Genomic DNA, 26,657 nt, shown 5'->3' with positions numbered 1-26,657 from the left:
CAGCGTAAGATAGTTTAAGCCTTCATGAGTTACGAGGTAAAGCGCACCGCTCCAGTCCTGGTGGTGCTTCCTTTATACGGTTCAGTGGAGAAGCTTAATATAGGCTGTCAGCTGACCATTCTTTAATTATGGTGAGGAGCATTGATGAAACATTACCTAGGTCAAGATTAGATCTGACCTATATCCAATGTCTGGATTGACCAATGTTCCCTGTTGACGGCTCTTTTGCTGACTGCATGGTCAACTGAGAGACCCCTCTGACCTTCTATGACCCTTAGACTGACCTTTCATCCAATGGTATCTCCTTTGGCCGTAGCTAAATATACACTGGTATGAGAGACTAGCAGTCTAATATAGCTTTTATATGACAGCGAATGAGATCACTGAAATGTGGCATTCCTAGTCAAAAACCCTTACAGAAACCTACATCAGATAACCCCCGTCTGACAGTCTAAAGACTGTCACAGTGAATTCTTCACCATCGGCTGCTAGCTTAACTCAACAATGTCAATAAAACAACAATTAACATTAAACAATAACTTCAGACAATAGATGCTAACTCAAAAACCCACAGTCAATTTTCAAAAGAATTGTGTTTGTTATTCAGAAAACATTAGCTTTGTCTGTAGGTTGGAGTAGGGAGCGGAGTCCTGCGTCTTTGTCCTCAATTTTCATGGGACAGTTGGCGCCAGTCTCCACTGCCTCGTCCAGAACCCCACAGCCAAGCCATCTCGCGAGAGAGAGTTTCTCGAACACATGTGGAGAGGAAACCCACATGTTAGTCACAGTTCTTAACTATTTTTTCCTTTTTCTTGAAACATAAGACAGTTAAACACTTTCAAGACTGTTAAACAAAACAAACAAAAATTCGTACATTGACAGATAAATAAACTGCTTTGTCCTGTTACAGATAACTAATGACAATATGTATATATTAGTGATTATTCATTAAGAAACGTCATTCTCACGGACATGTTTTTCTGCCTCCTCGCGATGTCCGTTGAGGTCCTTCTGTTTTCCTCCTCCCCCCGTCTGATCCATTGGCACACGTTCAGTCTTTTGCCACCCGTCTGATGGTCACCGTCTAATCCTCTGCCACTCGTCTGATGGCATCCATAGGAATGTCCTTTACCACCCGTCTGATCCTTAACACTCACACTCCCTAGCATAGGAGTGTCCTTTGTCCGATCAGTCCAGTAGAGTGTAGAGGAGACTGGGTAGACTGGCACTTCATAGACGCCTTTCCTTGATGGTCTTTGGCTCAAGAGTCACTTTGTTCCTTTGTTAGTGGAACTTCAGCACAATGCAGAGGTTACAGATGTCCACATTTACTTTTGGGTAGAGGGGAGACTGGAACTCAGCATAGCGTAGGAGTTAGGGTACAATTCCTTCAGCAAAAACATTTGCAATTCCCTTGTTCCAATTAAAAATTAAAGTTATTATACATTTCTGATAAACTTGTTGTGCAGATAAATTTCGGACCAGCGCCTTGTCTGTACATTAACTTAAACTTGCTGCTTGGTTGGTATCAAAATAGAACTTATTTAAAACCTTAACTTGAGTTAAATAAACCTTGCCAAACTCAAACCACACCTAAAGTTGTTTCGCACAGTGAGGCGTGGCCAGGCAATTTCAGGCAAGTTTTGGAGCAATGAGCAAGAGAATATGAAGACAACAAGAAAGTTGACATTCCAATGTTCATTTTGCATCAGTTGAGGATTGAACTTGTAACTTCTGACACCAAGCAACATCCTCTATCTCACTGAGTTAATTAACAACAACTGACGTTTGGTGTTACAAATAGACTATGTGTCATCATAAAACACTGGTGGTATCTGCAATAGCCCATGAAATATCGTTGTTGATTAAAGTATACACTGAAACAAAGGATACAACAATAGATGTTGCATCATATACTAATGGTCTGCTCTTTAAAGTGTGGATGAGTGGCCTAAGTGATCAGAGTTTCATAATATATTCAACAAATTAAAGAGACAGCTGTTTACAGTACTTTGTATTGTAAAACATTTTGATGCATTGTCGCTCAATCTTAATGACACTCTGGTCACTGAGTTTGTGAATGACAGTCTGAAGATCTAATGTATCCTCGGCAGGGGCTAGGTATGTTTGCCAACAGCGATGTCTCCGATTGGTGGAGCTTGCGTTGGATTGTGGGTAATGTAGTGTTGGTTTCAGAGAACAGAATTAAACATTTTCCAAAAATCCAATTTCTGAAATAAAATTCTGAAAGAAATCACACTACATCTATCCTTTATGACAATCTTCGCTGATGTGTTGTCCACGAGAAGTTAGACTTTAGTGGAAGATGAATAATAATAACAACATAGGCAAATACAATAGGGTCCCTGCAGCTACACTGCCTGGCTCCTAAATAAACCAATCCCCCCCTTGGACACGAAATTATCAAAATAATGCAGTGGACAATTAATGACATGTTTTAACTAAATATACCTAGATGGGGACTGTAATTAATAATTTAATTCCTTAGTGGAGCACAAAGCATTGACCACTCATAGCAGAATTAATGTCCATACTCCTGGCGTTCTAGAGCTATCTTTCTTCACTGTTTCTATTATATCATTTTTATTTCATTTTATTGTATTTTATCTTATTTTTATTTATTTTTCAAAACCCCATCCCCTGGCCTTCCCTTTGTGTCCCTCCCAGAGGTCTGGCTGGGGGTAAGGTGCCATTCTCCTTTCTCTTTGCCCCGTGCGGCATCACATTCCATGTTCCACGCACCTGAACCATAGGCCTCCTTTCGGAACCCTATCGTCCAGCCGCCGGAACCCCACAGTCCAACCGCCGGGCTCACCCGTCAATCACCTCCCCCGTCTGGCGCCAGCCTCGTTGGGGTACACATTCTTTTGGGCGATGACCTCAGCATGTCTCATGGTCACACCTGGCCTTTGGGGTATGATGAGATTTCACAAACAATGAACAGTTGATAATCTCTGACGCTCTCTACTCTACCTGCTTCCTGTCGCTGTGGCCTGTCTCCATTCACTACTGCCTTGACCCCGCCCCCTCTCTGTAATGGAGAGAGAGACAACATTGGTCAACAATCCCACTTGGCTTTTACACAGTGGTAAATGCAGGCTAGAAAGAGACCTAGTTTCCTGTCTGCCAGGACAATTTCCGCATGTGTGCTCAACACCTGTCTTGGCATTCATGTACTGCTCTGTTCTGATTCTGCCATGTTGCTCTATCTTCCTTTGGATTGAATTTAAAACACACAAATTAACACCACAGTATAATATTTTGTTAGTACAGCTCTAAGATGAAAGTAAAAATACAACAATTCTCAATGGTAATGACAATGATGGCAATTGATTGCGCTGAAGTCTTAATTACCATACAGAGGTTCATGTTGGTCTCCTGACCTCCATTGCTGCTCGACTGGTCTGGTTCCAATTTTATTTCTGCTGCACACAGAGACTTTAACAACAGATTAACAAATTCCTTATTCAATAGTACAATTGTACAACAGTGTAATATAACAATTTGTTCAATTTCTCATATAGTCATTGATTTTCTCTCCACATTCCTTTCTCTCATTATTTCCTGGTGATAATAGTGAGTAAAAATCGACTGATTATGATTTGGACAGTTCAATTAAAATTTTCAAAAATATAAATTATTCTAGCAACAATTCAGCTTATAAAACTAACACTATTATTCTAAAAAACATTCTATACCTATTTCTAATATTTTACATCTATTTTCTTATAAAAAATATAAATTATTCTAAACAATGTCTTGCCCTGCTTTTTAACACTACCCTGGCTAAGAGCAAACACTAATTGGGACAATGTTTTTATTAAAAGAATGATTTTATAATTCTCTTTGCTAAATGACTTTGCAGAAGATAAAATATTACTAATTTCTTCCCCTGCAGGGCACTAGATTTCCAATGAATCTTTCGCTTGGGATGGTTAGTCTAGAATATAATTTAGCAAATAGTATTTGCTCTCTCTTCCTTGCCCTCATGTACACACTAATCTTTTCTTTGTCCCGCCTATGCCACTGAGTTTAAATAGTTCACTTAATTACTGCTTCTTGCTTTCCCTATAACTCAAATAAGTCATTGCCTACTTTCCCATCAGGGATAGGTAGTCACTAAAGTTGTCACTCTAGTCACTACGCTTCCCCTATTACTTTTTAACAGTAATTTCCAGTCTGGTTAAGCATGTTACTTGGTTAATTGGCTACTCACTCACAGCTCACCTGATCCTCTCTTCAATGTACTCTTGATGGTTAGTCTCCAGCTCTCGGACGTCAGGTCACGATGGACAATACAATCCCATCGTAGAACAGACCTTGGCTCCAGAGCACCTCACAAGTTAGTTCAGTCAGTTATTAGATTGTATGTCAATAGAAATATTTATCTCCAGTGGAGATAACATTTCTTGTGTAGTCATATTGTATTCGCTTGACCCAATGGCTGGTTCACCACGGCCGCTCTGTCCATCCTGCAGGTAAAAATACACTTCACAGATGTTACCCAGCTACGTCGTATTATTAAAGGTTTGATCAGAAACCTTAATCACGTGCCTTCCTACGAGCCTGCAAGATGGAAGACGTGGAGCGGTGGCACCCAGGCGATTAACCAATTAATCACTGTGTCAGTTATTTGTCTTTAATCTGCGCGTCATTCACCACCGGTGACGGCGTTGGCCCAATCAAACCACGTTGGTAGACGCACAGGAATCGATTCTCCTTCACGACTTCGTCTCTCCTTACTCTGGAACAATACTCTTAGGAAGTCATATTATTGTTATGTTGTACACACATTACAGCAATATTTCCCTAAGTAGTCTATTGTTCTGTAGATTCTGATCGCTTGATATTGTTACGTTACTTCATACACGTTACAGTGCCAATTCTTAAAACAGTACTATATATACCTGTTGTGGCCACTGAGTGTCTTCCAGCTGTGCTGGGGGGGGAATACTTTTTCCTCTTGGTTCATGACGACCGAGTCATCTACACAATGTACTGCAGACCACCAGGTAAGCTGATGACCTGTCCTCCCCATTCTTTCTCAGGACAATAGGTGTCCCAAGCGTCTGGGGAGACAAGCACCATTATTGCAGATAGTACTCAAATCATCATTTGCAAGTTCCCTATTATTTTAAATAATATATATATATATTTATATATATTCAGGGTATTTCAAACTGCAGTTTCAATAGTTTAATATCATAATTTACTAACAACTAATCATAGTTTTGGCTCAATTCAATATTCTTCTCCAGCCTGTGGGTTACAGTAATTTTGAAAGAGAGAGAGGGACAGAGACAGAAGGAGAGGTGAGAGAGAGGGGTGGGGGCTAGTGAGCAGAGGGGGGTGGGGGCTAGCCCGCCCGCCTGAGCCGGGGCCGTTGCTATTAATAAATTATTGGTGCCTAAGAATTGTGTGTAACTGACGCACACACCCACGGCGGATTTCTGCTCCAGCCTGTCTCTCATGAGACACCCTCACTCTCATGAGTACACTCTCCTGATCTCCCAAACGCGTTATAATAGCACTTCACTCAGATCAGCTGGCTTTTTTAGTGAGTAAGTTTCAGCACATTAGCATAGCTGTAGCGCTTAGCATTTTAAGCATCGTCACAGTTATTTTTATGACATGCCTAAACATTGCATCATTCTTTAGTCGTCACTCGCTTTTTCTGGTATTTCCTGACACTTATCAACTACAAACATTTTCTGGAATCTGGCGTAACCTACAAATGTCACTTGTTTTCGAATTCCCTGTTCTGGTGTTTGTATCCGTTAGTTTGTGGTTAAATTATCAAATTAGGTACCGGTACCGGTACAATTACGACCGAATGACTTCTCGACTGTTCTACCATGAAATCAGGTCCCATTTCTACATTCCTTCCCCTCGGAATCGTTTATATTTCCACTTTTCTGCCAAGGTGATACGTCTAAAATCTGCAGTTTTATAATCAACACATCCAATCGAGAAGTCACTATCTGGGGCCCCTTGTTTTTGCTGTTTTTGGTTACAGCGCAGGGAAAACGACTATGTCAGTCCTGGCCAGCTGCCAGCGGTCGGTCCTTTCCCTTAGATCTTAACAATGCGTCTGTATTTCATTCACTTCTAAGGAATATCTATACTAGCCTACTTCACTCATTTCCAAATTTATCGAATTTCTGGGAAATAGCACTGACTGGCGGTTGGTGCTCAAACATACATATTTTAAGCATCGTTATCCTGTTAATTACAGTGACAATTGTTTCACACTTCAAACTCATGCAAATTTTCACACAGCTTAAATCTGGCATTTTTCTCGTTCAACATACATTGACCCTTTAATTAATCAGTTCCAACAGGTTCTTTTGATTGAATAAGCATTTTATACTTTTACTCTTGATTTGGCTTATTTAAAGCAGATCTCCTATACATTGTTATTGTGCGCGCTGTTTGCATAGGTAAAATACTTCTTCTACGCCTCTATCAGAGTTTTTCAGTTGTAATAATAGCTTATAATATTAACAATCCTTGCCGACAACGCCATTTTGATGTTGGATCACCTTGATTAACCTTACTGGTCAATGAATGCTGAGAAGAGAATAATCTTTCTGTTGTTTATTCATCATAGCATGTATCAAAAACATACAGTATCAAAGCTTTGGGCTTTGGATCAATATTGATTTGACACACATAGCTTAGTTCAACAGTTATGTAACAGGATTAGACAATATAACATACCTGTGAACAGATGAGCAGATGTTGCAACAGGTGGCATGCTAGCTTGCTAAGCTAAGCTAAAGCCAGCGTAAGATAGTTTAAGCCTTCATGAGTTACGAGGTAAAGCGCACCGCTCCAGTCCTGGTGGTGCTTCCTTTATACGGTTCAGTGGAGAAGCTTAATATAGGCTGTCAGCTGACCATTCTTTAATTATGGTGAGGAGCATTGATGAAACATTACCTAGGTCAAGATTAGATCTGACCTATATCCAATGTCTGGATTGACCAATGTTCCCTGTTGACGGCTCTTTTGCTGACTGCATGGTCAACTGAGAGACCCCTCTGACCTTCTATGACCCTTAGACTGACCTTTCATCCAATGGTATCTCCTTTGGCCGTAGCTAAATATACACTGGTATGAGAGACTAGCAGTCTAATATAGCTTTTATATGACAGCGAATGAGATCACTGAAATGTGGCATTCCTAGTCAAAAACCCTTACAGAAACCTACATCACTCCCCCACAATAAAGTAATTATGTCACAATGTTCCGGTTCAGATTAGCATGAAAGGTCATAATACCATCATGTTGGTTTTATACTCTCCTTTTCACCTGTCTGACTGTACAGTTGAACTGATTCCGTAGTGTGGAGGTTGTCTAGAAGCTTCCAGAATGTCAGTCCATCCTCCCGTCTCTCTGACCCGGTGGTCCAGACTGGAAAGTTGTGTTCCTGTCCAGCCGCCCTACATCGTCCACTTTTTATTTTTATTTAACCTTGACTTCCTCAGGCAAGTCGATAAGAACACATTCTTATTTACAATGGCAGCCTCAGAATTGACGAGTCACTTAACGGGAAAGGGAGGTGGGCTAGGAAATAAACGCATGTTAAAAGCACAAAATACATCAATAATAACAACTAATCATAGACTTAAAATACATCAACAATAGCAACAATAACTGTTACCATGGGGATGGAGACAGGGTGCTGCTTGGGCATGACTAGCACCCTGCTCTCTGGTTGGCTGGCTGGTCCTTCTGACCACTTGCAATCCACCACCCATGGTCATATTGCTGCAAACCAGGCATGTACTGCATGATCTCTGCCCTACATGCCCCGCCTTCTGCTCTGCTGGACAGTGTGTGCAGGTGTCCTGAGGGTAGGACTGGGCTACAGGAGAGAGAGCTACAGGGCTGGGGTAGAGGAGAGAGAGCTACAGTACAGGGCTGGAGAGAGAACTACAGGGTTGGACTACAGGAGAGAGATCTACAGGATTGGGGTACATGAGAGAGCTACAGGGTTGTATCAGGATGCTTTCCCTCCGCTTTCAAGACTGCCAGAGTCACCCCCCTCCTAAAGAAACCATCTCTCGACCCCTCTGATGTCAGAAACTACAGACCGGTTTCCCTTCTATCCTTTCTATCCAAAACACTTGAACGTGCTATCCTTAACCAACTGTCTTCGTACCTTCACCAGAACGACCTCCTAGATCCCCACCAGTCTGGGTTCAAGGCTGGCCACTCGACAGAGACCGCCCTCCTTGCAGTGACGGAGTCACTCCATGCCGCAAGAGCGAACTCTCTCTCCTCTGTCCTGATACTCCTAGACCTGTCAGCAGCATTTGATACGGTAGACCACCAGATCCTCCTCTCCACCCTCGAGGAGAAAGGCGTCGCTGGCTCTGCACACTCCCTGTTTGCATCCTACCTGACGGGCCGCTCCTACCAGATAACATGGAGAGGGTCGATGTCGGAACCGCGTAGTCTGACTACGGGGGTTCCACAAGGGTCTGTCCTGGGTCCTCTCCTGTTTTCCCTCTACACTACATCTCTGGGCTCTGTCATTCGCTCGCATGGCTTCTCCTATCACTGCTATGTCGATGACACCCAACTGGTCCTGTCATTTCCCCCTTCTGATACACAAGTGGAGACATGCATAGGGTGCTTGGCTGACATCTCGGAGTGGATGACGACACATCACCTCAAGCTCAATCTGGACAAGACTGAGCTGCTGTTCCTCCCGGGGAAGGGCTGCCCGCACCGGGACCTGGCCATCACCATTGAAGACACAGTGGTGACCCCGACTCGGACTGCGAGGAATCTGGGTGTGACCCTGGATGACCAACTGTCGTTTTCCGCACATGTCACATCCGTCACACGCTCCTGCAGATTCATGCTCTACAACATCAGGAGGATTCGCCCTTTCCTCACTGATGAAACGGCGCAGGTACTCATCCAGGCCCTGGTCATCTCCCGCCTGGACTACTGCAACTCCCTCCTCGCTGGGGCCCCAGCGTCAGCCATTAAACCTCTGGAACTTGTCCAGAAAGCCGCTGCTCGCCTGGTGTTCAACCACCCAAAGTTCTCCCACACAACTTCCCTCCTCCGTTCCCTACACTGGCTCCCTGTAGCAGCTCGCATCCAGTTTAAAACTCTGGCGCTAACCTACAGGGCAATGAAAGGAACAGCCCCCTCCTACCTCCAGGCCATGGTCAAACCCTACACCCCCTCCCGACCGCTACGCTCTGCTACCTCAGGGCGACTGGTTGCCCCGCCACTCCGAGGCCCCTGCGGTCGATCGACGCCATTACATGGATATACTGGCTCGCACTGGATTTTAAATTTCTTCTACATGCCTCCGAACTACACCAAAGTGATCTCGGTGAGTGAAACGTCTTATAATATGTCGTAAATAAGGTCCAGGTTGTCAAAAACAAGCATTGTCCTTTAAGGCAGCTTCACTGTTTTTACATGCCATGATATTTTCCCACTTATCATACTCTGTTACTGTATGGGGCCAAGCCTCCCAGTCAACAGTCAAACCCAACATATCACTATACAAACAGGCATTGAAAATAATGGACGGGAAACCAATGAGGTGGCACCACTGTTTAATTTTACAGAAATACAAGCTTTTAAGTTTTGACAGTTTCATTAAGTTTTCTTGTCTTAAATTTACTTTTAAATGTGTAAATAATCTAGCCCACGCTATACTCTGCCCATTCATAACAAAAATAAACTCTAGGAGAGTGGGCACAAGGGGAGCAGTATGAGGCAACTGCATAGCAGAAAGGTGCAAAACCACTTTGGGCCAGTCATCTTTCTTAGTGATAGGGAGCCATTTTTTGAATGATCAACTGAAATAAAAACACAATCTGAACTGAACATGTTTAAAGGAAAGATGAAACACTGGCTGAAAGAGAACCAAACATGTAACCAGTGATCAATGACCCTATGTACAAGAACATGCATACAGGTACATACACACGTACACACACACACACACACACACACACACACACACACACACACACACACACACACACACACACACACACCTTTGTATACACACATTTACACATACACACAAAATTGTATGCTGTTTATGTTATGTGGTCATGGATCTGTGAAATGGTAATGTGATATAACTGTATGATGTAGTTTTTAGCTGCTGCATACGTTTTGTGTAATGTATGTAATTGTTTTTAAAAAAAAAAATTTTTTTTTTTTTTTTTTAGAAAAGCCTAACTAGGGACTGGGGTGGCAAATTAGCCAATTGGCTAGAGACCTTTCATGCAACACATTTATTATGACAACATGTACTGTATGTAACAATGTTCGCTGCATTGTCACTAACAAATAAACCAATAAATAAATAAAAATAAAAGAGAAAGCTACAGGCCTGAAGGACAGGAGAGAGCTACAAGGTTGGGTAACAGGAGAGAGCTACAGAAGTGGGGTAGAGGACAGAGATCTACAGGGCTGGACTATAGGAGAGAGATCTACAGGGCTGGGGTAGAAGAGAGAGAGCTACAGGGCTGGACTACAGGAGAGAGATCTACAGGGCTGGGGTAGAGGAGAGAGAGCTACAGGGCTGGGGTAAAGGAGAAAGATCTACAGGGCTGGGGTAGATTAGAGGGAGCTACAGGGCTGGACTATAGGAGAGAGATCTACAGGGCTGGGGTAGATTAGAGAGAGCTACAGGGCTGGACTATAGGAGAGAGATATACAGGGCTGGGGGTAGAGGAGAGAGCTACAGGGCTGGACTACAGGAGAGAGAGCTACAGGGCTGGCATAGAGGAGAGAGATCTAAAGGGCTAGGGTAGAGGAGAGAGAGCTACAGGGCTGGACTATAGGAGAGAGATCTACAGGACTGAGGTAGAGCAGTCAGTCAGACCTCTGGTGCTGCAGCATTCCATTCAGGATTAGAGGGAAGCCGATGTAAACCTTGATTCTCCCCATCGACGAGTTAACAGCACTCCTCCTCCTCCTCTCCATTTCCCCACATACAAACACAATGGCGGTCATGGATATTTATAGCTCCTCTGTCTACATTCCAGGGCTGAGGTATGGAGAGATTAGTCTTCATCAGAGGGAGAGGAGGTGAGGAGGAGGAGGGGATGTTTTGAGGGGATGTTTTGAGGGTTGTTGAGGAGACAGACTCTGAACAGACCAGCAGACCCTGCTGTAACAGAATTGTGATGATGAGTCACAGACAGGAATGCTGTTTGTTCAGGTCATTTCCTTCACACTGGCCAGTTATGATCAGCCAGTAATACTCAAAAATGGCAATATATTTTGTCTTGGCACAGTGACTCTGCCCAAGGGGGGGGGGCATGGCAGTGGGATGCAAAATAGCCAGCAAGGCAAACGGCATAGCAGCATAGATATGCAAGACTATGTGTGTGAGTGCATGTTGGATTAAGTAGCCGCCATAGTAGGTATAGCAGCCTATGAGAGGGCTGCCCGCACTGTGACCTGGCCATCGCCATCGACTCGGACTGCAAGGAATCTGGGTGTTACCCCGAATGACCAACACCTCACATCCCTTACTATGCTCTGCTACCTCGGGGCGATTGGTTGCCCCGTCACTCTAAGGCCCCCTGGTCAATCGACAACAGTCATGGCTCTTTTCTGTCCTGGTCCAGGCAGTGAAGAAGAAATCTTCTTAAATCTTCCGTAGACAGACTTCTATAGTCTGTCTACGGGGTCTTTAGCCTCTGTAATATGATCTTTACATGCCTTTCCCCACTTGCTCCAGCACGCATGCGCACAGGCCAGCGCGCAGACTGGCTATTCTCCGGCTCACATTCTCTGCGCTACGATCGTTGTTGGTGCCGAGAATATTGTCGTCGTCATTCGTCAGCAACAATCCGATCGTAGCGCAGAGAATGTGAGCCGGAGAATAGCCAGTCTGCGCGCTGGCCTGTGCGCATGCGTGCTGGAGCAAGTGGGGAAAGGCGTGTAAAGATCATATTACAGAGGCTAAAGACCCCGTATTTGAAAACCAACACAACAATGCCTCGCGTTGAGGAATCTCAACTGTCGATTCATCCAATCTGATTGATGAAAACAACCGTTTAGCGGCCGAAAATAGATTTTGAGAAACTGCATTCTCGGTGCCCCGATCACCGTCATTACATGGATATACTGGCTCGCGCTGGATTTTAAATTTCTTCTACAGGCCTCCGAACTACACCAAAGTGATCTCGGTGAGTCAAACTTCTTATAATATGTCGTAAATAAGGTCCAGGTTGTCAAAAACGAGCATTGCCCTTTAACCCATCCTGTTGTCCTTCCCCCAAGGCCAGCCAGGAGCAGACAGTAGGCAGTGGAGAGGGGACGCGCCTGGGGGCCAACCAAGTGCTCCTGTCCGTCTTCGCCAGGGACGGACAGCATTAGCAATCGGTTCTTCTGCATGTTTTTCGTTTTTGGTTCTTTTGGGAGGAAACCCTTGTGAACATGGAGAGAACGTGCAAACTCCGCACAGAAAGGAGACCTTCTTGCTGTGCTACTAGGTACTGCGCCACCGTGCCGCACGTGAGCGGGGTTCTGTGTCTTGATCAAGGACACTTCGGCACATTCCGGAAGCTGGGATCGAACCGGGGACCTTGCGATTCTCCAGCCGGCCGCTCTGCCTCCTGAGCTACGTGCCGCCCCTCAGTGGTGAAATGAACACCCCACTGACGTCAGTACAACAGAATCACTGCCCATCTTTCACTGTACCAAGTAGCAGCTCAAAACTCACCTCTTCAAGAAATACCAGGACCTGGTTCCGACCACTCGGATTGGCTCAGATCAAGCAGACGACATACAGACAGCGCTGCGTCACCGTTCCTGAACCGTCAGTGAATGGTCGTCTCCGAGTGGTTGTCTGCTTGATCTGAACGTCATAGATTACGTAACACACACCCCAACCCGGTTAGGCACGCGCAGGTCCCCCGCGCGGCACAGCGCCGCAATCAGCTCCTGCTCCCAAAGAGCTTGTTATGAATTTTCCACAAACTCTCAATCAGGTACTTCCTGTCGGTGTTCTCTCTGATGCACTTACCAGAACCCATTACTCTCTCTCTCTCTCTCTCTCTCACTCTCACTCAAGGGCAACATTCTGATTTGATAATAGAGCCAGCGGCACTAAGAGTGAGTGGAATTGTGTAGATTGGACTAATGGTTCTTCATTACTGAATGTTTTACTGCAAATAAAAGAACATTGCAAGTAAAAGAACATTGGCATTGCACCAACTGGTCTTAACTTAAGACGTACGTATATATAACTCTTTAGCACTAGATTATGCTCTTAGTCACTTGTTAAGAAAGGAGATGCAGGTTGTGTGAGTTCCGGGGAGTAGTAGTACATTGACTACCTTCACGTATGATGAATTGCAATTATTGTAATTGTCGACGGATGGATATTGTCGATTTGGAAAAAAACATCTACTAAATGACTAATGTAATGAGATTGAAGTACTGTTAACACGCCTGAGGTTAATTGTGGGTGTCAGACGGATGACAGCTGATGACGCACGCTGCTGCGTTGAGTTCCCCCGACTAAACGCTACCCTGCGCTCCATTTATGTCTCAGAATTGCTGGGAGATACAGGACTGTGTAGGTGGGTAAGTGTGTTCCCTTTGTTCTCTACACTGACCCCCTGTAGTAACTCACCTCCATCTTAAGACTCTGGTGCTAGCCTACTGGGCAGTGAAACGGACAGCTCTGTACAGACCCCCACCCGACCACTACCCTTTGCTACCTCAAGGCAACTGGTTGCCCCGTCGCTCTGAGGCCCCAGCGGCCGATCGACCTGGCCACGGCTCCTTTCTGTCCTGGCCTGAACTCCCCACTAACGTCAGGACAGCAGAGTCACTGTTCATATTTCGGCGCAGGCTAACATCTCACCTCTTCAAGAAGTAGCCTACTACCCTGACCCTTCCTCTTAGCACCTATTATATTTGTATTTAGCACTTTTACTTTAGCCCTGGTTAAGCTCTTAGTCGCTTGTTTAGAAAGGAGATGCACTTGTTGTGGCAACTAGCCTACTGGTACTGTTTAGTTTAGAACTGGTAGTTCTCTTGGCTACCTACAGAGAATGCACTTATTGTAAGTCACTTTCACGTTGGATAAAAGTGTCTGCCAAATTACTAATGTAATGTGTGTGTGTGTGTGTGTGAGTGAGTGCGTGCATGTATCTCTGTCTTGTCTGTCTGTCCCTGTCTCACATAAGACTTCTTTATTGAGCAACGTTTCGATCATACCTGATCCTCATCAGCTCAGATTTAAAAAGGCATTTTTGCTGCCTCCTATATAGGCCCAAGCCCCTATGGGTGGGGCTGCTCGGTTTGTTAGTTTTTAACCCAGCACCCATTAGCGGATGTGCATAGGCTAATATATATATCTTAATTCCGTACGGGTCAGGAACATGAATGACACCGTCCCGTTAAAGGAGTAGTAAAGGGAAAATGCATGTTTAGCCCTGTTTTAAGGTTACTTATGATCATATAGAATGGTTGAGATCAAAACATTGACAAAACTAGCACTTTTGAGAAAGTCTGATAATTGCTCTATACCACCGTTTTGGTCATACAATGGATGTGGATGGGCACTGTGAAAAATCATTCAAAAACATGTTAAACACTCAATTTCAAAGACAAGAAACTCACCGAGGTGTTAGTTGGCGTTCTGACATAGATTCTAGTTCATCTGGAAAGGCTTTTTTAAATATTTAGCATAGAACTATTTAGTCGCAGCACATCATTTTATCTAGCTATCCAATCACAGCTGTGCAATGAAAGTGACGGCGTCTGTGACATTAGAATGTTTGGTCGGTGCAAGACACCCCTGGGCAACGTAAACAGGTTGGAGTGTGTGTTACGTAATCTATGATGCTCAGATTAAGCAGACAACCACTCGGATCGGCTCAGATCAAGCAGACGACATACTTCGTCAAAAGTGTCGTACGACGAAGTATAAATTGGCCTTGACCCTACTTAGTGCTGCGTCACCTTTCCTGAACCGTCAGTGAATCGTTGTCTCCGAGTGGTCGTCTGCTTGATCTGAGTGGCATAGATTACGTAACACAGGCGCAGGTCCCCCGTGTGGCACAGCGCCGCAATCAGCTCCTGCTCCCAAAGAGCTTGTTATGAATTTTCAACAAACTCTCAATCAGCTATTTCCTGTCGGTGTTCTCTCTGATGCACTTACCAGAACCCATTGCTCTCTCTCTCTCTCTCTCTCTCTCTCTCTCTCTCTCTCAACATCAAATCAGAATGTTGCCCTTGAGTCAGCTGGGCCCCCCCCCCAGCCCCCAGCTGCCTCAACATTCTGATTTGATAATGGAGCCAGCGGCACTAAAAGTGAGTGGAATTGGGTAGATTGAACTAATAGTTCTTCATGACTGAATGTTTTACTGCAAATAAAAGAACATTGCAAGTAAAAGAACATTGGCATTGCACCAACTGGTCTTAACTTAAGACGTACGTATATATAACTCTTTAGCACTAGATTATGCTCTTAGTCACTTGTTAAGAAAGGAGATGCAGGTTGTGTGAGTTCCGGGGAGTAGTAGTACATTGACTACCTTCACGTATGATGAATTGCAATTATTGTAATTGTCGACGGATGGATATTGTCGATTTGGAAAAAAACATCTACTAAATGACTAATGTAATGAGATTGAAGTACTGTTAACACGCCTGAGGTTAATTGTGGGTGTCAGACGGATGACAGCTGATGACGCACGCTGCTGCGTTGAGTTCCCCCGACTAAACGCTACCCTGCGCTCCATTTATGTCTCAGAATTGCTGGGAGATACAGGACTGTGTAGGTGGGTAAGTGTGTTCCCTTTGTTCTCTACACTGACCCCCTGTAGTAACTCACCTCCATCTTAAGACTCTGGTGCTAGCCTACTGGGCAGTGAAACGGACAGCTCTGTACAGACCCCCACCCGACCACTACCCTTTGCTACCTCAAGGCAACTGGTTGCCCCGTCGCTCTGAGGCCCCAGCGGCCGATCGACCTGGCCACGGCTCCTTTCTGTCCTGGCCTGAACTCCCCACTAACGTCAGGACAGCAGAGTCACTGTTCATATTTCGGCGCAGGCTGACATCTCACCTCTTCAAGAAGTAGCCTACTACCCTGACCCTTCCTCTTAGCACCTATTATATTTGTATTTAGCACTTTTACTTTAGCCCTGGTTAAGCTCTTAGTCGCTTGTTTAGAAAGGAGATGCACTTGTTGTGGCAACTAGCCTACTGGTACTGTTTAGTTTAGAACTGGTAGTTCTCTTGGCTACCTACAGAGAATGCACTTATTGTAAGTCACTTTCACGTTGGATAAAAGTGTCTGCCAAATTACTAATGTAATGTGTGTGTGTGTGTGTGTGAGTGAGTGCGTGCATGTATCTCTGTCTTGTCTGTCTGTCCCTGTCTCACATAAGACTTCTTTATTGAGCAACGTTTCGATCACACCTGATCCTCATCAGCTCAGATTTAAAAAGGCATTTTTGCTGCCTCCTATATAGGCCCAAGCCCCTATGGGTGGGGCTGCTCGGTTTGTTAGTTTTTAACCCAGCACCCATTGGCGGATGTGCATAGGCTAATATATATATCTTAATTCCGTACGGGTCAGGAACATGAATGACACCGTCCCGTTAAAGGAGTAGTAAAGGGAAAATGCATGTTTAGCCCTGTTTTAAGGTTACTTATGATCATATACAATGGTTGAGATCAAAACATTGACAAAACTAGCACTTTTGAGAAAGTCTGATAATTGCTCTATACCACCGTTTTGGTCATACAATGGATGTGGATGGGCACTGTGAAAAATCATTCAAAAACATGTTAAACACTCAATTTCAAAGACAAGAAACTCACCGAGGTGTTAGTTGGCGTTCTGACATAGATTCTAGTTCATCTGGAAAGGCTTTTTTAAATATTTAGCATAGAACTATTTAGTCGCAGCACATCATTTTATCTAGCTATCCAATCACAGCTGTGCGATGAAAGTGACGGCGTCTGTGACATTAGAATGTTTGGTCGGTGCAAGACACCCCTGGGCAACGTAAACAGGTTGGAGTGTGTGTTACGTAATCTATGATGCTCAGATTAAGCAGACAACCACTCGGATCGGCTCAGATCAAGCAGACGACATACTTCGTCAAAAGTGTCGTACGACGAAGTATAAATTGGCCTTGACCCTACTTAGTGCTGCGTCACCTTTCCTGAACCGTCAGTGAATCGTTGTCTCCGAGTGGTCGTCTGCTTGATCTGAGTGGCATAGATTACGTAACACAGGCGCAGGTCCCCCGTGTGGCACAGCGCCGCAATCAGCTCCTGCTCCCAAAGAGCTTGTTATGAATTTTCAACAAACTCTCAATCAGCTATTTCCTGTCGGTGTTCTCTCTGATGCACTTACCAGAACCCATTGCTCTCTCTCTCTCTCTCTCTCTCTCTCTCTCAACATCAAATCAGAATGTTGCCCTTGAGTCAGCTGGGCCCCCCCCCCAGCCGCCTCAACATTCTGATTTGATAATGGAGCCAGCGGCACTAAAAGTGAGTGGAATTGGGTAGATTGAACTAATAGTTCTTCATTACTGAATGTTTTACTGCAAATAAAAGAACATTGCAAGTAAAAGAACATTGGCTTTCTAGAGTGACTGGGGCGGTTAACATATGTAGTGACTGACTCACTCACTCTGGCTATTCTCCGTCTGTAGGCTACACTCGTGGCTCACATTCTCTACGCTACGATCAGCGTCCATCATATTCCAAGTCATCTTCTATATCCTCAAAATCTGATAAATATTCAGGCATATTGCACACAATATTCCAGGCACCAGCAAGCCGATCGTAGAGTAGAGAATGTGAGCCGCGAGTGTAGCCTGCAGACGTAACGGAGAATAGCCAGTCTGCGCGCTGTGCGCATGCGTGCTGGAGCAAATGGGGAAGCTATTTCGTTTCTAAAGACGTTTCTAAAGATCATATTACAGAGGCATGTGAAAAACCACAACAAGCCCTCGCTCTATGTAAGCACAACTAGTGATTCATAATGACAGATTGATGAAAACAACCGTTTCGCGGCAGAAAATAGATTTTTGTAGAAGCTGCATTCTCAGTGCCCCGTCCGCCGCCATTACATGGATATACTTGGCTCGCGCTGGATTTTAAAATTCTTCTACAGGCCTCCGAATTACACCAAAGTTATCTCGGTGAGTCAAACGTCTTATAATATGCCGTAAATAAGGTCCAGGTTGTCGAAAATGAGCATTCTCCTTTAAATTACAGTCACTCTCAGGGTGCTTTACAGGCAAAGATAAAAACAATCATATCAATAGGTCCATAGGCTAAGACAGGAGAACATTGAATTGTACAGAATGCACAGGAATTTAAAAAAGGGCCAAGGGTCCTGCCCTGCCAGCTCTAGCCCTGCTGTGTGCGTTGGCAGGCAGTCAAGCAGCCGTCTCACGCGCCATACACACCTCCCTCCACATCCGGGCTCACCCCCCCCCCTTAACCAGCCACCATCCACCGACTCAGGCAATCACCCCCCACCCCACCCTTTTTTTCCCCATACAGACGCGCCGTGTCAGAGCTTTTCAAAGCCGCTCAGCTCTACGCAAACAGGCTCAGAGGCTCACACTGTAAACGGCCTGCGGCCCGAACTTTAGCCTCGCTCCATCCGCAGTGTTTGTCTGACTAGATTAAAGGAGTAGTAAAAGGAAAATGCATGTTTAGCCCTGTTTTAAGGTTACTTGTGATCATATACAATGGTTCAGATCAAAACGTTGACAAAGCTATCATTTTCGAGAAAGTTGATAATTGCTCCACTACCGTTTTGGATGGGCATCTTGAAAAATCATTCAAAAACATGTTAAACTCTCGATTTCATCCACATCCATTGTATGACCAAAACGGTGGTAGAGCAATTATCAACTTTCTCGAAAATGCTAGTTTTGTCAACGTTTTGATCTGAACCATTGTATATGATCATAAATGAAGTCTCCGACGTACTTCAGGCGAGGCACGGATGTCAACGCCGGGCTAATCAGTCACACCCCGTAGGACGCAACCCACCAGCTGACTGTCAGCTGTCATAGCATTGGTTCAGCTCGCTAGAGCGCATGTATTTAAGCTGTCAAAACACGTCATTGTTCGCTCTTGCCATTACTGCTGATCGCTCGCATCTGCGCGCTCGCTGCTTCCGCGTTCTCTGTTCTTGCGTCCGCTCTGCCATTACTGCTGATCGCTCGTATCTGCGCGCTCGCCCCACCTCCTCCCCTGCTCCGCCTGTGTTCTGTCGATGTCGTCTCTGTTGTCGTCGTTGCTCTCTGTTCCGGAGGTATTGCTGCTTTCTTCTGGTATTCCACTATGCGTCGGCTAGTAGAAGCCGGGGAATTACACTAGCTTAGTCTCTGTGGCGCTCCGTGGTGATCGTGGGCCGAAACATCTCCGAAGGGCCATTCAGCGATCCCTCCGGTCACCATGGAGGCAGAGACACTACGCTGTATCTCCTTCGGACTCCACGAAGCGATGCCCTGTAGAGGCCAGGGACTATAATGTACAGCAGTCCTCCTGTGGCGCTCTTTGACGGTCTTAGTGGGCTGAGTTACCTCTGAGCGTCTTCCCGATCGCGGCCCACTCTGATCGTCATAGAGGCAGGGGGCTAGATGTCGTTCCCTCTTCTGGCCCGGCACTCTGGGCCAAGCGGCCCAGAGGGGGGGAACATCTAGATTGCCGCTTTCCACATGCGTGGAAGGCAGGGGGCCCCCCGAACAGATCACACCGCCAAAATTCAGATGCGTAAAAAAATAAAATAATATGCTGTATATATTATTGCATGCTAATAAATGGGTCCATTTTGACTAAAGTGATCTCGACTGAAGTAACCTTAAAACAGGGCTAAACATTCCCTTTACTACTCCTTTAAGGTCCACATCTGCCTCGACAGTCTCCCTCTCCTCCTCCTCCTCCTCCTCCTTCCCCTCCTCCTCTTCGCTCAGCTCCATCAGATAGCCCCAACCTCCCCCCCCCGCGACTGGGACAAACAGGCAGGAGAGAAAGCACCGGAGCCAGAAGCTTTACATTCCAGAGGACAGCTATTCCAAAACAAACGCCCGCAGGTCTGTGTTTGATATGGGCTATATTTGGACGAGCGGAGCCCAACAATAAGGGTGAAATATTAAGAGATGAAGTCTCGAGATGAAGCTCTCTCTGTCTCTCTCTCTCGCTTTCTCTCTCTCTCTCTCTCTCTCTCTCTCCCTCTCTCCCTCCCTCCCTCCCTCTCCCCCTCCACCCTGCGTATCTGACCTTCCAGAGTGGAATGGACCAGAACGCAGCTGAGGAGCGAGGTCTGCCTCGGCCCAGAGACGCTTCTGGTGCCTACACAGTGATCACAGAGAGCTGGTGGAGCGAGAGCCAGCCATTCACAATCCTCACGGCAGCAGCTCTCAGTGTGTGATGGGAATATTGTACACACACACACACATACACACACAAACACGGATTCAGAAGCAGGAAGGGGAGCTTAAATGCTGACTCGTAAAGTTGAATTAAGAGCTCTGCATGATGGGAAACTCTTGGGTGATATAAGCCAGCTCGCTCACATCCAGGCCTGGTTTAGAGAAGACAACACACACCACACTCTGTGCGGCAAGTTGACACAAGTTGAAAACAAATGTTATATGTTGTTCATCCGTGTGAACTAGTCTCTATCTAGACTGCGTTATTAGCCCATGACCTCCAGTCCATTGGACTAACTGTGTTGTGTTTTGATGTGTTACTGAGCTGCTGTGCTCCTGGGTGTGGCATGTGTGTACCATTCCAGTGCTACAGCAGGGCAGTCCTGTTCTGTTATAGAAGTGTGCTGTCTGGCAGGGCTGCGAGGTCTGCTCCCCTCTCTTCTCCTCTCCTCTCCTCTTTTCTCCTCTCCCCTTCTGTCTTCTCCACTCCCCACCTCTAATTCCTCCCCCCTCTTCTACCATCCCCTCCTTTCTTCTCCTCTCTTATCCTCTCCCCTCCTCTCTTCTCCTCTGTTCTCCTCTCCTCTTCCCTCCTGTCTTCTCCACTCCCCTCCTCTAATTCCTCCCCCCTCCTCTACCATCCCCTCCTTTCTTCTCCTCTCTTCTCCTCTCCCCTTCTGTCTTCTCCTCTCCCCTCCTCTCTTCTCCTCTGTTTTCCTCTCCTCTTCCCTCCTGTCTTCTCTCCTCTCCTACTCCCAGGTGTTAGCCCCAGGGAGTTGGCCAGCCTCCTGTGGGTTATATGTTTGCTTTTATATGTCTCCTAACGTCATTGGTCTTCTCATTAACCAACAAATACGAGAGAGAGAGAGAGAGAGAGATGAAGGTGCCAACCTAATCACCTCCACCTCGCAACCACACACTGTACAGGGCATGAACAGCCATCTCTCTCTCTCTTTCTCTCTCTCTTCCTTCCCTCCCTCCCTCTCACATCCTCTCTCTCTCCCTCTGCGTCGTTTGGGTTTTTATTGCTAAGCAAACCTTGACTTCACCAGGCATAATTAGGCCAGGTCCAGATGATACAGGAGGCCGTGGTGAATGAGGGTCACTGACCAGCACCGATGCAGGAACTACCATGTTCTATCTGGAGCCATCGGGAGACGCATGAGAATGTCTATGAGTGGTGAAAAGCACTACAAGATACACAACACATTTACAGCATCTCTGATAAACCTCCCTCTATGTCTGTCTCTCTCTCCCTCTCTCTCTCTTTCCCTCTCAACCTCCCCTCTCTCTCCCTCTCTCTCTCACTCCCTCTTTCCTTCTCAACCCCCCCCCTCTCCATCTCTCTGTCTCCCTCTCTCTCTCCCTCTCACCCACTCTGTCTCTCTCCCTCTCTCTCGCTCTCCCCCCCCCCCCCCTCTCTCCCTCTCTCCCTCTCTCTCTCTCTCCCTCTCCCTCTCTCTCCAGGTTGTGGTGGTCCTGAGGAGCTGACTATGGAGCGGGCTCACTCAGCAGTGGAGGGGGTGTTTGAGACCCTGAGGGGGCTGAGCTGCACCAGAGACCATCTGAAGCAGCTCCGCTCTGTCTACACCGCCAGCGACGGCGTTCACCAGGTCAGACACACACACACACACACACACGCACATCGACTATCAACTCTACTCCACAACACAGTCAACACACACACACACACAACCCCCCTCCCCTGTGTGGCTCTGACACGGGTAGATAGGAGGCTGGTCCACAGGTGTTGCGTCAGAACCATCTTGCTCGGTGAATGAATCTCCCACAGCACTGTGGGTACACATATATCTCTCCCTCCCTCCGGTTATGCAACACTGTCTCTCTCCTTGTAGCTGTGTCTGTACGTGTGTGCATCACATAAAGTGATTCCATTAGAGCAAAGGCGCTTTATCCTCCAAGCCTCAACATAGAAGATAAACCAGACTTTTAGACTTTTAGTGCAAAGGTGCTTTATCCTCCAGTGCTCAACATGGAACAAACACTGCTGACGCATATTTGGACATGTGTAGCTTGGCTCTCCCAGCCCTAAACTCCCTTGGGTTCAGAATCAGAATGAGGCCCCTTTTAAAGCCCCGCCCATAGGAACAGGTCATCTTTAACATGAATGTATAAAATCTGTTGTGGGCCGCCTGAAACACTGTCAAATTAACAACACAGTCTTACAGTTGACGTTCATCACTGGTTATACATTTATATACATATACAGTACTACAGTACACAATACTACACACAATAACCGCTCAGGGCTCTGTGCTGGCCAGTCAAGTTCTTCCACACCAACCTCACCCAACCATGCCTTTATGGACCTTGCTTTGTGCACTGGGGCAGAGTCATGCTGGAACAGAAAAGGGTCTTCCCCAAACTGTTCCCACAAAGTTGGAAGCATAGAATTGTCCAAAATGTCTTAGTAAGCTGAAGCATTAACATTTCCCTTCACTGGAACTAAGGGGCCTAGGCCAACCCCAGAAAAACAACCCCAGACCATTATTCCTCCTCCACCAAACTGTACAGTTGGCACAGTGCAGTCAGGCAGGTAAAATTCTCCTGGCATTCGCCAAACCCAGACTCGTCCATCCGACTGCGAGATAGAGAAGCGTGATTCGTCACTCCACACAGAGCACGTTTCCAGAGTCCAGTGGAGGCGTGCTTTACACCGCTCCATGCTACGCTTGGCATTGCGCTTGGTGATGTACAGTAAGGCTTGCATGCAGCTGCTCGGCCATGGAAACCCATGTCATTAAGCTCCTGGCACACAGTTTTTGTGCTGATATTAATATCAGAGGAGGTTTGGAACTCTGCAGTTACTGAGTCAGCAGAGTGATTTTTCGCACTATGCGCCCCAGCACTCACGCACCGGCTCTGTAACTTTATGTGGTCTGCCACTTCCTGGCTGGCTGTTCCATTTTACAATAATACCACTTACAGTTGATCGGGGAATATCTAGGAGGGAAGATATTTCACGAACTGATTTGTGGCAACAGCGGCATTCTATTACAGTACCACGCAGTGGCAGAGTGCAGGGCTTGGTGATTGATTCTATACAGCTGTGGCAATGGGACTGAATGAAACACCTGAATTCAATGATAAAGAGGTGTGTCCCAACATTTGAATCCATGTTGTGTACATGTATATAACCGGCCACAGCTCTGCTTGCTCGGCACCTGCTCAGGCTGCTACCCGATCACACCCTGCGCCCAAAGACCTCTAGCGAGAGACACAAGGAAGACGCAGTAACTCAGCGGCAGAGCGTACAATAAACAGAAGCAGCGCTACAAAAACATCCATGGTGCCCCTGTGAATGATTGTTACAAACAATGTGTGACTTGTAGTGGCCAAAATCTGCGGGTGGGCTTGGGTTGCCTAACTTTCAGTACTGGGCTGCCAATATTTCTATTTTTATATTTTATAAAAGTTGAACTACTGGATATCTACATATGAAAATCAAGGCCCCATGTGGGCCTCTATGGAGTCGGTACCTAATTCAACATCTTCTCCCATTTCTTTTCTGAGTTGCTCCCTCCCCGCACACCTGAGTTCCTGAAGTTTTAAACCTGTAGTTATACATTCCCTGAAGATATGGGATCAATTCAGGAGACATTTCCATTTCTCCAAGGCAGATTTTTTCCTCCCATTGTTGAATAATCATTTATTCCCCCCTTCTTAAATTGATACATCATTTCAATTTTGGCGCAGAAATGGCCTGATCTTTATAGGTGACCTTTTTCCGAATTATAAATTTTTATCATTTGAATCTATGCAAGCAGACCACTATACCTAGGGATCATTTTTTTCAGGTATCTGCAGATTCACAGCTTTGTAAAAAAAACAAAAAACATTTCCCTTTCCCTAATCTGGCACCTGCAAAGGTTATGGATATCATATTGGAACTCGACCCATACGGCAAAAAGAGAATAACTAAAATGTATGCAGCAATACAGGGTATTAACCCGTTATCATGGGATGTTACTAAATTGGCTTGGGAACGTGATTTGAACATAACAATCCCAGATGAGGTTTGGCAGGATAGTCTAAAGCGTATTCATACAACATCGCTCTGTCTTAAACATGGTCTTATCCAATTCAAGGTGGCCCATAGGCTGCACTATTCAAATGCAAAACTATCTGAAATATACCCTGGTACCAACCCCGAGTGTCCACGATGCCGGCATAGCCCAGCTACGTTGGGCCATATGTTTTGGTCATGTAATTCGTTGAATGGGTTCTGGGCAAAGATCTTTGAAACATTCTCTCACATATGTGTGAAGACGGGTCGATCCCAATCCTCTTACTGCGCTCTTTGGTGTGTTTCCTACTGAGGGGGAGGCCTCTACTTCCCAGGCGAATGCAGTCGCTTTTGCATCCTCATTAGCCAGGACTTATTCTGCTACAGTGGAAAGCTGAGAAACCCCCCTCATACATGCACTGGGTAAAGAAAGTGCTCTCCATGATGCCCCTTGAGAAGTTAAAATATAATCGCAACAGATCCCGAGATCAATATATTAAGACATGGTCCCCTTTTATTGACTTTGTACAGGGCCTGACCCTTGATACTGCTGCATTGCGTTGATTTGGTGTTGTTGTCTATTGGCCTTTCTTATAGCCATTGTTCACTGAATCAAATGATGTGATAGTGCTCTACGAATGTCCTATTGTACATCATTCACTTGTCTGTCTGTGTGATAATGCTGTTTAATTGTATGCTTTCTGTATGGCCTGGGGTGGGGGCGTGGGTGTTCTGTTTTTATTTTTGTATTTTTGTACTTGCATGCAAAATCTATAAATAAAATGTTTAAAGAAAAAAAAGAGGCCACTCGATGGGCAAGACACAAGGCAGTAGCTTTCGGCTGATGTGGAGGACAGGCAGCTCCTCTCCCCCGGATCTCGTGTGTGTGTGTGTGTGTGTGTGTGTGTGTGTGTGTGTGTGTGTGTGTGTGTGTGTGTTGTGTGTTGTGTGTGTGTGTGTGTGTGTGTGTGTGTGTGTGTGGTGTGTGTGTGTGTGTGTGTGTGTGTGTGTGTGTGTGTGTGTTTGGGTGGGAACAGAACTTTCTGTTCCTGCGGAGTGACGTCTGTGCGGTGAGCTGAATGGAGAGTGCAGCTAGCTACGGCCCGTTCTCACCTCCTCCGCACGCCACGCCGCTCCCACTGCGAGCCGCCGCTCCCCAGAACCAACGGGATGTCTGCTGGTCGTAACTTCCGCCGCGTCTCACCCTCGAGGGGCTGTGTTCGCGCTCACAACAGGCAGAGAGAGCAGCTCGACATTTTACCTCCCAGTGTTTTCGGCCCTCAATGTCTCCAGGCCCCAATGGGTTTTTTTCCTCACAGCGTGAAACAACGGAGTGTCAAACCAACTCCCTGACTTTGGAAACATGCTTAGCCGCACACACACACACACACACACTTATTTTGTACACCCAGTTGAGACAAAGGCGCACTGACCCAGAGCAGGGATACATGTCACCAAAGAATACATACCTACTTTATTTACCTACTTTAATATTTCTCTAGCTCTCTTTCTCTCTCTCTCTCTCTCTCTCTCTCTCTCTCTCTATCAATCTCCTCTTTCACTCCATCTGTGCAGCATCCAGAAACATCTCTGGGTCTGTGTTTGACTCTGTGTTTGACTCTGTGTTTGACTCTGTGTTTGACTCTGTGTTTGGGGGTCCAGGGCAACAGACGCCGAGCTTGGTACATTGTGTGACTTGGAGGGCTGACAGGATAGTTTCTCTCCACAGTGCACTGGGCCACTGTGTGTGTGTGTGTGTGTGTGTGTGTGTGTGTGTGTGTGTGTGTGTGTGTGTGTGTGTGTGTGTGTGTGTGTGTGTGTGTGTGTGTGTGTGTGTGCGAGCCCTGCTAGAGCGCACACTTACATAACAGAGCCGGGCTAGGCTGGTCTGGAAGGGTTTTGAACAGCAGTGTTGAATTGTCCTCTAAGCAGGGGATGCACACCTCTGTGGGTGCCAGGCTCAGTGCGGAGATCCATTTCATAATTGAATCTCTGAAATCCCCCCGGGTGTGCAAGCTGAAGAGCAAAGAGGGTGCACCTGCTAGGCCTCATGCTAGGGATCTATACTGAATGTTTCCTCAGAGACGGACTGGAAGCAGGTCTACATATCAAGGAATCCATGTTTCCAATTGAGAGACATAAGTGGATGTTTGGGAGTGTGTGTGGGGGGGTGGAGAGGT

At 46.0% G+C, this 26,657-nt stretch overlaps 1 protein-coding gene across 1 annotated transcript in view; it reads left to right on the top strand.

Moving 5' to 3' along the window:
* scfd2 (sec1 family domain containing 2) overlaps positions 1-26,657 on the top strand; it is a 134,763-nt gene that overhangs the window by 83,121 nt on the left and 24,985 nt on the right. The window contains exon 6 of the mRNA XM_084444019.1: positions 21,918-22,063. Coding sequence (XP_084300145.1) covers positions 21,918-22,063 — 146 coding nt within the window. The remainder of the gene's footprint in view (positions 1-21,917; positions 22,064-26,657) is intronic.

Source organism: Borostomias antarcticus (genome assembly GCF_949987555.1).
Source record: "Borostomias antarcticus genome assembly, chromosome: 10".
NCBI classification, from domain to species: domain Eukaryota; kingdom Metazoa; phylum Chordata; class Actinopteri; order Stomiiformes; family Stomiidae; genus Borostomias; species Borostomias antarcticus.
This window is presented reverse-complemented; position numbering and strand designations above follow the sequence as displayed.